At 32.9% G+C, this 12,153-nt stretch overlaps 1 protein-coding gene across 2 annotated transcripts in view; it reads left to right on the forward strand.

Annotated features, from left to right (window-relative positions):
* Positions 1-10,928, forward strand: part of LOC133178566 (E3 ubiquitin-protein ligase RNF213-like) — a 92,771-nt gene extending 81,843 nt beyond the window's left edge. Inside the window, exons 79-91 of one of the 2 annotated variants that reach the window (XM_061313280.1) lie at positions 824-995; positions 1,338-1,438; positions 1,572-1,629; positions 1,798-1,982; positions 2,253-2,394; positions 3,008-3,091; positions 3,370-3,562; positions 4,168-4,390; positions 4,936-5,010; positions 5,214-5,405; positions 6,744-6,833; positions 7,083-7,279; positions 10,274-10,928. In XM_061313280.1, coding sequence (XP_061169264.1) covers positions 824-995; positions 1,338-1,438; positions 1,572-1,629; positions 1,798-1,982; positions 2,253-2,394; positions 3,008-3,091; positions 3,370-3,562; positions 4,168-4,390; positions 4,936-5,010; positions 5,214-5,405; positions 6,744-6,833; positions 7,083-7,279; positions 10,274-10,472 — 1,911 coding nt within the window. In that variant the 3' untranslated portion in view covers positions 10,473-10,928. The remainder of the gene's footprint in view (positions 1-823; positions 996-1,337; positions 1,439-1,571; positions 1,630-1,797; positions 1,983-2,252; positions 2,395-3,007; positions 3,092-3,369; positions 3,563-4,167; positions 4,391-4,935; positions 5,011-5,213; positions 5,406-6,743; positions 6,834-7,082; positions 7,280-10,273) is intronic. The other variant, XM_061313279.1, reaches the window with a different exon arrangement.
* Positions 10,929-12,153: the final 1,225 nt, after the last annotated feature.

Here is a 12,153-nt window from a genome sequence, read left to right on the forward strand (position 1 = left end):
GAAAGGCTGCAATGAGTCTCTTGGGATTAATTAACTTTCCTCTTGAAGAAAATCCAAAGCATTTATCTTTATCTGCCACATTGAGATTAATTAACACCTCTGTCTGCAAATGAAGTTTGTTTTGAAGTTAAGGTCAATTTTGAATGATGTTTACATTCTCTGAAATGTGGATTTAAATAATGTTCATAGTCTTTATTTTGGTAAAATACACAATGAGTTATGATTTTATGGAATTCTAAAAACAAGATATACATGTAAATAAAGATATCTTTTTTATTATGATTTTATTTTTTTTTTTTATTTTTTTGTTTCTTTTTTTCTGCCTTATGTAAATTCAAGAATACTATTTATTTTAACAGGTATTCAGATAATAACCTCATTCTATCATTGCTGAAAAAGATCTTATTGTAAACTTAGAAGAAAAGTTTGAGAGATCAGTATAATTAATCCCCTGGGATTGATTATCTTGCTGGTTTGCAGAAAATTTTAGAGGGTTTATCTTTCTGTCACTTTTAAGATTAATTAACACCTTTGTCTGCAACTGATATTTGTTTTGAAGTTAAGGTCAAGCCTGGGTGATATTTGCATTCACTGAAGGCTGGCATTTTAGAAAACACATGTATGCTTCATTCTTCTTTAAATATGCTTATTCTTTATATATTTTTAAATTTTTGTAAATCAAGTAAAATTCTCATATCCCCTAATCTACACCCTTATATTTCTACCCCTCGGCGGGGCCCTTGCTGACAGGTCAGATTTCTAGTTTTAACAAGGAAGGTCCTTTGTTAGAGTATATTTAATTTGTTCATGTCCATTTACATAGGCTATACACAGCATAATAAAACCAGACTTGGATCCAGCAGTAGTCCTGCCATTCTTGTGGGCACACATAGAGAGAGATCTCGTCACTATCCAGAAAGCCATAGGAAAAAGCGTGGACGATGTCTATATCCTGATACATAGAATTTGTAATGACATCATGGAGAAACACAGAAGTGAGTTTCATACGGAAGTTCTTGATAGGGTGGTGGGTGGGAAGGGGGTTACATTAAAGTTCTTTATCAATTTAACCCTTCTCAAGTTGTCTTCTTTCTTGATTATGATGGAATTTTTACATGGGAAAATATGTGAAATGAGAACTTTAAGACAATTTGAGTCTCCATCTTCTTAATAGTTGCATTAGTGTCCTCGATCACCAACAATTCCTCCAGCCAAACTCTTCTCTAGCTGATGCATGCAACATCCATGGTTTATTTCTTAAAAGATCAAAATGACTGTATTTGTAATTATCAAAATAAACAGCAGTACTTATAGTAAAAAAAAAATCTTACTTTCAGACACTCATTTAAACCAAGAAATATGCATCTTGGCAAATAAAAACAGCAGGAAAAAATGGGAAGATGATTTCACCAAGACTTATCTATCTCCAGTTCTTCAGGTATTTTATTAAGGATTTATAGTCTTTACTATTCATATCACAAAGGAAGTCATAGCTGTGAATTCAGTATTGTGAATTTTACTGTTATTTGGTCTACATTTATGTTGGAAATAAATATTCTTTTCTTTTTGAGGAAATGGATGGCTATCTGAAATCTGTGAATAAACAGCTTGCTAATGACCAGAGACTTGGTGAGTCACTCTTAGCCAGCCTAATTTTCTGTAAATTCATGTCCGGATGTTTTCTAAAATGTTGCATCAGCAACCTACATTCTAGACAAGTTTCGATCTACAACTGTAACAAATGGTTTAGTCTCAACAGACAGTATAAGAACATTGAAGGTCTTTCTTGTTTCACAGGTTCAGACCCTTTGCTGTGTTTGTTATTTGAGATGGACATTCCCTCTGAACATTCCTCACCGAGCACTCTTCACAATGTTCAAGCTGTGTGGCGCTACCGATCACAGATAACCATGGACCACCTACTACACACCTTACAAGTACAGAGCAGGGCTCATCAAGTCCTCCACATGTTTTTACAAGAGGTAAACACTGATGTACCTGTATGTTCATGCTTACTCTCATTCTTTGAGTAAATGCAGGACTTATAGGGGAAACGGTAAAGTCTATTCTAGGCTTATGTAGGATTATTCAAACCAACCTTCAGTATATACAGTTCATATATTGATGCTTGGTTCGATGCATGCATCAAATGCTACATCTGACCTACATTTTGTGGTTTAGTTTTAAGTGAGTGGATTAAGTGAAGTATTTCGGTATCAGTCCCAATACTAGTTGGAGACCTTTCATTTTAGGAACACCACCTGAGAGCTATTCGCCTGGTACCAAACATCCTAAAGTTGCAGAGGATGCTGATACAGAGATACCAGAGGAAGCTGGACAGAGCAGAGGCCACAACAATAACAATTGAGGACATGATACAGTCTTATGAAAACGGTAAACCTTTTATTATACCAAGAATGGATTTGACCATTAAGACGTTGTTTGTCCATTTGTTAAGAGGTAGTCTCTTATTAAATATGCAATTCGTACATCCTCTGTGAAGACTGCGATAGTTTGAAGTTAAATTAACTGATGCATTAAAAATAATTTAGTATACAGTTGAACTTCGGTATTTCAAACACTGATATCTCGAATACCATGGATATGTCCAAGTGATTTGGAAGTTCCAATTGCTTATTAAGTATTTTACCCTGGATATCTCGAACCCTTGGATATCTTGAAGTATTTTCTTGGTCCCATCAGGTTCGAGATAACGAGGTTTGACTGTATTAAATAAATACGGTAGAAGTACTTTTTTCCACATGATATTTATTTATGTTATGTTTGCAGTTATGTTTTTTTTGTGTACGTAAAGTACATTTAAGGTATCTTGAGGCAATCTAAGAAAACTTATTAATTTTCTACCCACAGATTGAACAGAAATTGTGATTCTTTGGAATTATGGGAAAAAAGTACATTTACAATATCTTATTGATGTACATATAACTTTAAGTAAAATTGTTAGACTTATGTTCAGTTGTATTTTGTTGTTGACAATCAACTTTAGAGGGAAGAGCAGAAGAGATAAAGAATTTGGTAAGGGACTTCATTGAGGCGTGGCAGTGTGTGCGAGAACAACTTATAACGTTCAGTAAGTTTTATATAGCTTTATTTTAGAACTACTTTTATTTAAGGCTAATAATTTAAAGTAAAATCTTAAGACAGTGCACATGGTGTAATTCTTTAATTTTTCTTGCTAAATAAACTCAATCATTTGACATTTCAATTTCCTTATAGCAAAATTTAACGTTTAATGAATGATTGTCTGTTTCTGAAATAAAAAGTTGCAAATTAAAAGGTCCATTTGTTCTGATAATTATTGTAAAAACTTGAAACTTGATTAATACCATAATGTATGAATTGTTGCAGCTTTTCCCACCCTGGAAGGACTAGGTAAGGTCCCTAAGGAGTACTGTCAGAAGCCGATTACTGAGAGTCACCCCGTATCTGTATTGTTACCGACCTTCAGGGATGCCGGACTCTGCTCCTATGGCCTCCTGTACTTCTTACTGAAGAAACAAAATAACTTCCTTCAGGAGTACTGCAAGAAAAAAAGAATGCAGTAAGCCTATAGCATTTAGATTTTTATGATTCTCTACAGATGCAGTGAATGGGATTATTTTAAGTTCTGGAAATTAATTAAAATTTCCTCTTTAAAAGTCAAAGCTTCAAGTCAAGGGCATGTACCTGAAAAAAAAAAACTACTCAGGGTTTGTAGTTTGAAAAACATCTGTATGACATTATATTATCATATAATATATTATATACTTATTGTATTTGTGCAGATGTATCATGAATTCAAAATTATGGGTATTGGCTGTAACATTTGGAAGAGAGATTTTGAGATTCATAGAAAATAATTTGAAATTACAGTAAAACACAGTTACAACAAACATGCTTATTATGAATTTATGCTTACAGCAAAGTGATTTTCATTCCCTTTTGCTTTAAAATATTATGAACTTAACAAAAAAGAAGCCCGTAGAACTTTGCTATAAGCGTGTTTTACTGTAAATACACTGTATATGTAATGATGCTCAGTTGATTTCATTATTTTTGACATGGTTCATGCAGTTGGTGCTTTTAACTTCATACCTCATATTTTGATGTCTATAAGAGATTTAAGGATGCTTCAAGAAATATAATTAGTAAAATCTATTTTCACAGGTACACTCAACTGCCCAAGGTTCAGGTGAATGATGTGACCTCAGCCCACCTCATCAGCTATCACCCAGACAGAGATATCCTCCCCATGGTCATGGCCAACTGTCATTACACCTTTGAGGTCGGTAAAGGAACCAAGATAGATTACAACTTTGGTGACTTGGAGCGCCAGCTCATGGACCGATTCCTTTTCTCCAAGTCTGTCATTGACATGCCTGTTTATGAGGTACATAGCTGAGCATGTTGCAAAGTTGAGAAACAGATGAAAATTATGCAGATATATCATGTGCATTCAAATAAAGGTTGAAGTAATGTACCTTAAAACTTTGCAGAAAAAAAAACAAAATATTTGATAAAGTAATGGCTTTGAAATGACCTGGTTTATCTCAACAGTGTTCATTGATAAGAAAAGTTTTGGATTTTTAGGGATTTTTATTCCGTTCCCTTTCAGGTTAAACCATTGGGAAGTGTACATTGTTCTTGATTCATCCTCTATTTGCCTGTTTATGTAACTTTAGATGAAACTTGAAATATATGAGATAATTCGTACAATATTTGCCTAAGCTCTGACCTTCATGCCAAGTCAAGGTCAACCTTCAAGATTAAGAAAAGGGAGCTCTTTGCTTCAGGAATTATGTCCCACAAACACATCTGACAATTTTTCACTTCTAGTTAAAGATTAGTTTTGGTACTAAAATGTTCAAATAATGTTACTATAGCTCAAAAATTTTAATGTGCAACATATTTGACCCACATTAAATTGTCTTGCAGTTTGAGATGATGACATACAGATCAGAGACAACAAATGCAGTGGTGTTTAGACATCTCAGGCAGAAAATCAAACAGGTTTATCAAAAATTCAGCAATTTAAGGAATAATTATCTTCTAAAACACCAATAGCCTATTTTTTCCAACTTTGTCATCTCTGAAAATTATAACTGTTTAGCTGTGTCTGTTTAGATAATAGAAATAAAATTTAATGCTAAAGAAAATTATTCAAATTCATGTGATTTGTTCCCTTTCCTTAACTATTTTGATTTTATTCACAGGAACCTTTGACCCCAGCAGTAGCCAATCAGATTAGTGAAGAGATTAGAGCTTACCCAGACCTCTGTCAAACTCTTGATAAGCTTGACATTACCATCAGCTTCCTGAAATCTGTAGGGGGTGATGCTAACATGTCCTTGGAGAAATTTATGACCCAGACTCTTAAAATGGAAAATCCTTTCCCCAGTCAAAAGGTTGGTCTCAATTAAGATGTAACTACCGTATAACGGGTATTTTCTGCGGTTGTCCAATTTTTGCGGAATTTTGCGGATAGAACAAATCCGCAAAAATTACAGTCGCAAAATTTTTTTTTCAATATTTCTTCAAATATATATTTTATACATGCAAGTATGATAAGTGGTGCATATGTCACAGGATTCTCATTAACGCAAGAACCTGTGTACTGGACGCAGCAAAATTATTTGGGACGCAAGTTCTTAAAAACGATGCGTCCGCAGACTCATGAGTGGACACGTCCTCGTTAGATTTTAGATGTCAGGATTTGTCCAAAACATATTGAATCAAAACGTTCATGTAAATAATATCAATTTAATAAGTTTATACAAAAACATCTTTTCTTGTACCTATTTATTTTATACGGATATACATGTACATGTAAATGATTAAAAGAGATTTCGCAATTATTAGTCCAAACTCCGATAGCTGCAAACAACACATAGTAGCTTTTCTTTCTTTCTTTAACACTTTTTTCAATCTTGTGTTTTATCTTGAGACCATAATTACTGCTTGTATACACAATGTGGCTTGATTGTCTCGTGCATTTCACACAATTCAGACGACTGACAGGATTAGTTACGCCTCAATGCACATGGCACCTGTGATTGTATACGGTCAACTTCAGGTTACTTGATTATGTAACTGTTTGTTTGAGCTTAAAATATAAACACCAGGTTAATTTTGATGGCAATTAACTAAAGTGAATTTTTAGAATATGGCTTGGATGCATTAATTATCTATATATTTAAATATTTTAATAGATCGCATAAAACGTTTGTTACAATGTAGAATAAAGATTTTTTTATTTTTGTTTGGGTGGACTGATACGGCAATAATTCATTTCAGTTGGGACTCGACATAATTTTACAAAGACAAACCAAAAGATAGTAGTTTAATTAAGCTTAATAGCTCAATATCAGTTCCCATGCACCTTTGATCAATATGTCTCAATGAATTAATAAAACGTAAACATGACAGCTATCTGATAATTCCTAGAGTTTGGTGATCATACCCAGTAAATAATTTTTTGCGGTATAATGCAACCGCAGAAATTGGAAACACAGAAATTAATTTGCTATCTTTTAGGGTTAAATCGCAAAAATTTCCAACCGCAGAAAATACCCGTTATACGGTATGTAATGTTTATGATTTTTGACATATATTTGTGTCACCTTAAAAGGAAGTGTGTCATGATTTCTTGTATATGACCTAGACATGTGAAGTAATTAGAGGGGCAGGTGTATGTTTTAGTTCACTATAACAGAATGTTTAGTTTAATTATGTTTGTTTTCTAGGCAAGATCTTCCTGTGTGTGTAAACATGCTCAGTCACTCTGGATTACATTAGCAATGGAGAAAACCAAGAGACAAGCATCACACAAAGAGGTAATTTAGATGAAAACAATTTTTGAGATAACAGTATTATATAAGGGTCATACAGAAAAGGTTTTAAATTGATAAGGAAAATATTCAATGTCTTTTGCTAAGAAAATCTCCTTGTTGGTTAAATTATGGATTAATTATTTGCCTCTTGAAATATTAATTATTTTGCTTCTTTGAAATATTAATTATTTTGCCTCTGAAATATTAATTATTTTGCCTCTTTGACATATTAATTATTTTGCCTCTTCTCAGGATGCCTTTGAGGGTGTGGCCAGTGAGTTGAGGGTGGACCTCCACCCTGACCAGCGGGACATCATCACCATGTTCTGTGAGGAACTCTCCATAGAGAGGCTAGAACTCCTGCTGGAGACCCTGTTTGAGTGTATCATGTTGACCATCACAGTTCCCAAAGGAACAGATGATGATGATTTAGACATGTCCAAACTGAGGTAATTGATTAAAATGTTGACAGTAGGAGAAAACTTGCACATTTAGATAAAATACTAAAATTTTGTTCTTACTGAACAGTCAGGGTAATTCAAAAATATGGCAATTACTCTGACACAGTCAATTTTCTCCATAAAAATGGGAAATTAATGTTTTTGTGGAGTTCATAAGACTTATTTTATAATATTTACATTTCCATTTATTTGTCTTTAACATTCCTTACAAATTAAAATTTTGTTCATTTTCTCATGAACTTGCACAAAGCGCTTGAATATTTCTTGCATGCTAATTAGCAGCGCATGAATACAGAACTACTTTTAAGGGAAATTCCAATGCAGAAAAAAATAACAACAAAGTTGTGTTTCACAACAAATAAATAGATAAATTAAAAAAAGAGAAAACAACCCTGCTTGACTATACAAAATAATTTCATGAAATAGTTTTTAATTTTCCTACAATAAATATATATATAAAAAAATAAATAAATACACATGATACATGTTACGTCTGCTTTGATCCCAACATCAAAGAAATGGCTTCTGCTGATGAATCAGATACTAAATTAGGCAATTTTGAAATGCCAACAATTGATGAACTTTATCCTGATCTTCAAAATATGGATTTTCTGTTTGATGATGACCTTGATCTTCCTTTAAATGATTTAAATATGCCAAACATTGGAGTATCATCCATTGAAAACACAAAGGAAATGAATGAAAAATTGAAGCTTGATGAGGAAGGGAATCTGCATTCAACATTAGATTACAAACAGATAAATCCACAGAAAACAAGATTTGGAAATGTTACAAATGAAGAACTCTTAAAATTTTATGAGAGTAACCAGTCAAAAAATACCAGAAAAAACACAAAATGGGGAATAAAAGTCTTCCAAGGTATGAGTTGTCACTTTTACAAATTTCTTGCAGATTCTGTTGATAATGATTCTTTGCATAAAAATAATATTCAGTCAAAATTATCCCTGATGTTTTTAAATAATAGAACAATCAGTAAAAAATCTGACTGACATGCAAAGAAACCTAGATTTCAACCTTGCTTGTCCTTTTCAGAGTGGTGTGTGGAGTCTCAGGGCCACGCAGTAGATTTCATGTCCATAAATCCTGATGAACTGGCCACATTACTGACAAAGTTTTATTGTGAAGCAAAAACAAAAGAAACAAATGCTAGACAAAACTCCCTTCCATCAGAACTAGCAGGGGAATATCATAAAAACACCCTGAAGAACATCCGTGGAGCCCTCAACCGCCATCTCCAGGACTTGGGACGAAACATAGATATTGTGAATGCCACAGAATTTAAAATTGCCAACAGAATTCTTAATGGTCTTTTGAAGCAACGTATGCAAGAGGGTCTTTCTCGCCCAACTGTTCATAAAGATATCATTAGTGATGATGATCTAAAATTAATTGCCACTTATTTTAAAAATGCTGAAACAAACCCCATCATCCTTAGACAATGTGTTTGGTTCAACCTTGCTACACAATTTGTTACAAGAGGAGCTGAGTTTCACCATCAATTAAAAATTAAATCATTCACGTTCAAAACTGATAATTTTGGCGAGTATGCAGTTTTGAATCATGAAGTAAAACAAAAAAACTTCCAGGGTGGTTTGGGTACAGAGGAAGCTCCAAGCGACAAACGCATGTATGCGACAGGATCAGAAACATGCCCCATAAAAATATTAATGTTAAAGCTGTTGATTAAGAAAACTGATGTCACTTCAACTCACCTTTTTAACCAATACAACAAGGTTGCAGTTGATTTCCCATCTATCACATCCACATGGTTTCTAAACAAACCCTTAGCAAAAAGAACATTTACTAACTTTTTGTCCGAAATCTGCAAATTTGCCAAAACTAGTAAAATCTATACCCCACATTGTTTGAGGGCAACCTCAATACAACACATGAATAACGCTGGTCATGAAACAAGGCACATTATGTTCATGTCAGGGCACAGAAATGAATCTTCCATAAGATCATACAATAGACACTGTTCAACACAGCAGAAAAAAGCACTGAGTGCTACACTTTCAAAAATGACAGATGAAAACTTACCAAGACAAGAGACATCAAATGCTGAGCCAGTTCTCGATGATAGCTCGGTTCTGTCAGCACCTCTTTCCTCTGATGTTGTTTCCTATGGAATTCTGCAACCTTCCTCAGTTGAAGATTCTAAACATGCTAAACAAATGATGATAAATATGCAACACTCAAGCTCATCGGTTAACGAAACAGTACAAACTCAAGGAATCATGACACATTCAACATTTCACGGGTGCACATTCCACTTCGTTTCAAAATGACTGACCATGCTGACGGCCTGATCACTAACGTTGTAATATTTACACATTCGCCTTCCGGAAACATTTTTCGTGTATAAACCAAGTTTTGTTGAATATTCTTTATTTGTATTTGTTTCTTGAAGTCTACTGATTAAATTTTGAAATTAATTATCATTGTTGTGTGTTGTATATTGTATATTTTAAACCGCACTATATTTTTTACAACGACGTAGTTTGAGGCTCACCACGGGATCAAGCACTAGACGATATCAATTTACGACTATTTATAACAAAGAGGGGGGTTTCGATTAAGAAGAAAGTTAGAATGTAAATATAAGAAATGAATTTCAATTTTACAGATTCATGAGGTTATGAACTACGACGCTTCACGCCGGCATATTTTTCATGAAGCACTAACGCGCTTCATGAAATATGCCAGCGTGAAGCGTCATAGTTCATAACCTCATGAATCTGTAAAAATGAAATTCATTTCTTAAATAACCCTAATATGATTGAATATTTATAATCCTTTGTAAGTTCTGACAAGAGGAATATTAAAGATTAAAATTCAGATAATCTTGCAGTTTCATTGATTGAAAATTATTTAAGCTATTACTCTTCTATACTTGTTTTGTCAGCTTGAGAGACACTGTGATTGGTTATTTATCTTACCTGTCACTCTTTCTATCCTCAGCCTAAGAGACACAATGATTGGATATTTGTCAGCACCTCAATATGACCTTGACCTGACCTACCCAGGATGGATGACTGACCTGGTGGGAAGAATCCCCAATGAAGGAGAAAACTTCACCAAAATCATGAACAACCAAGCTGTAGATGTGTGGCTGTTTTTGTATGCCATCTACTCTCAAAAACAAAGTGAAAGGAGATAAAAAGTGTAAAAGTGTATGTTGTACGACAGAGTGAAAAATAGAGGAAAATAAACTTCTGGTTTTGGATGTAACATTTATTTTAGATAACATGTATACATATACATGCAGAAAAGGTGACTTTCAGACATGTTTATCTTGAGTATAAGACATCATTTAAATGATACCATGCATGCACAATTTAAGTACTAATGCATATCAATTCATTTCATGAACATTGCCATATTAAAGAAAAGCTTTGTTGTGAACACAAGTTTCTTTGTGATAATTAAAAAACACATTTGTGCCAATTAATTTTTGTACCTGCATTAGAATCATTTTATATGCTTTGACAAGTTTTCTCTGATGACATTTGAACATATTTTATTGTATAGATATGATACAGTTTGAACACAGTTATGTTCTAACGAAATGTCTATAGAAAAACTTTGATATACAAACTGGTTTTTATACATTATACATGTACATTCATAACATATATTAAATATATAACTTATTTGAATTCTGGTTTTTAGGCTTTAATAATATTGAATAAATCTACCAGAATCTCTGTTAATTTTTTTGTACCAATTGAAAAAATATATTGATTTGATTTCAAGATTTTGTGATTCATCTCCCCACAGAAGTAGGGGATTAATATTTGATTTTGTAAGACATAAAAGGCTTAATTCTAAATAGTTCCTTACTACCATGTTGGTATTTACTCAAAAAATAAATGACAATATTTCAGATGAATCTACTTAATTTTTGCTGTGCTTTCAATAAAAGACTCAAATGCTTTGATGTTATAAACAAATGTATACTAGTTCATTTACTCTCTGTTTTGATTAATGTTCTTGACATCCAAGTTTTCATGTGACCAACATAAATAACCAAATGCAACATACATTTTGGGGCCGTGCATCCTCTACCCGGTATTTTGTAGTGTGCAATTATTTTTTAAGCTACACAATTTTAAAATACATGTACATAGACATGAATAGTTATTTAAAACCGGTTTAATCAAATGTATTTTTTCCAGGTTTAAAAAAAAAAATGCTGTTTATGTTATATGCTTGGAAGGATGAAGTAGTTATTGGTTGGTATGCATGTATTATGATGTATATTCATTTGTTAAAAGTGTGTATCTTTGTACCAAGATTTCAGAAGAAGAAATGATTTATCCCTGACATATTAATGAAAACTATTAACAAATATGAAAATATGTTTGATCAACAGAAGAGCCAAGAAATTTAAATTGATACCAATTTTTTTTACAGAGGGCATGGCTATATAGTGAAAACAGACATTTTGCAGAGTTATTTTTGTGCCTTCATTTTAGAAAATCTTGAAATTATACAATAAAATGGGGATATTTATCATGCGTATATTACTGAATGCTTTGTGTAACAAGAGTATGCATCATTATTTTCTTTTTCTTTGTAGTGCTTTTTACATTTTGTGGTAAATTCATGTGTGCAATAAACTATTTGTTCCGTTTTGAGTTTGATTATTTCTTTGAGTTGATAATATCTCTAGTTCTGATAGATCAACAACATTTTATCAATTAATTAACAAGAGCTATTTTCATTCATGTGTTATATTGATATATCCCAGTGAACTCGAAGTAAAAGACACCACAGAGTCTGCCACAAAATTGCGTTTTGCACTCAAACAAGAATAATATAAGAATAGTAAAAAAAAA

Source organism: Saccostrea echinata, unplaced genomic scaffold (assembly GCF_033153115.1).
Source record: "Saccostrea echinata isolate AGI-Se365-2 ecotype Australia unplaced genomic scaffold, CSIRO_AGI_Sech_v1 ptg000003l, whole genome shotgun sequence".
Taxonomy (NCBI): domain Eukaryota; kingdom Metazoa; phylum Mollusca; class Bivalvia; order Ostreida; family Ostreidae; genus Saccostrea; species Saccostrea echinata.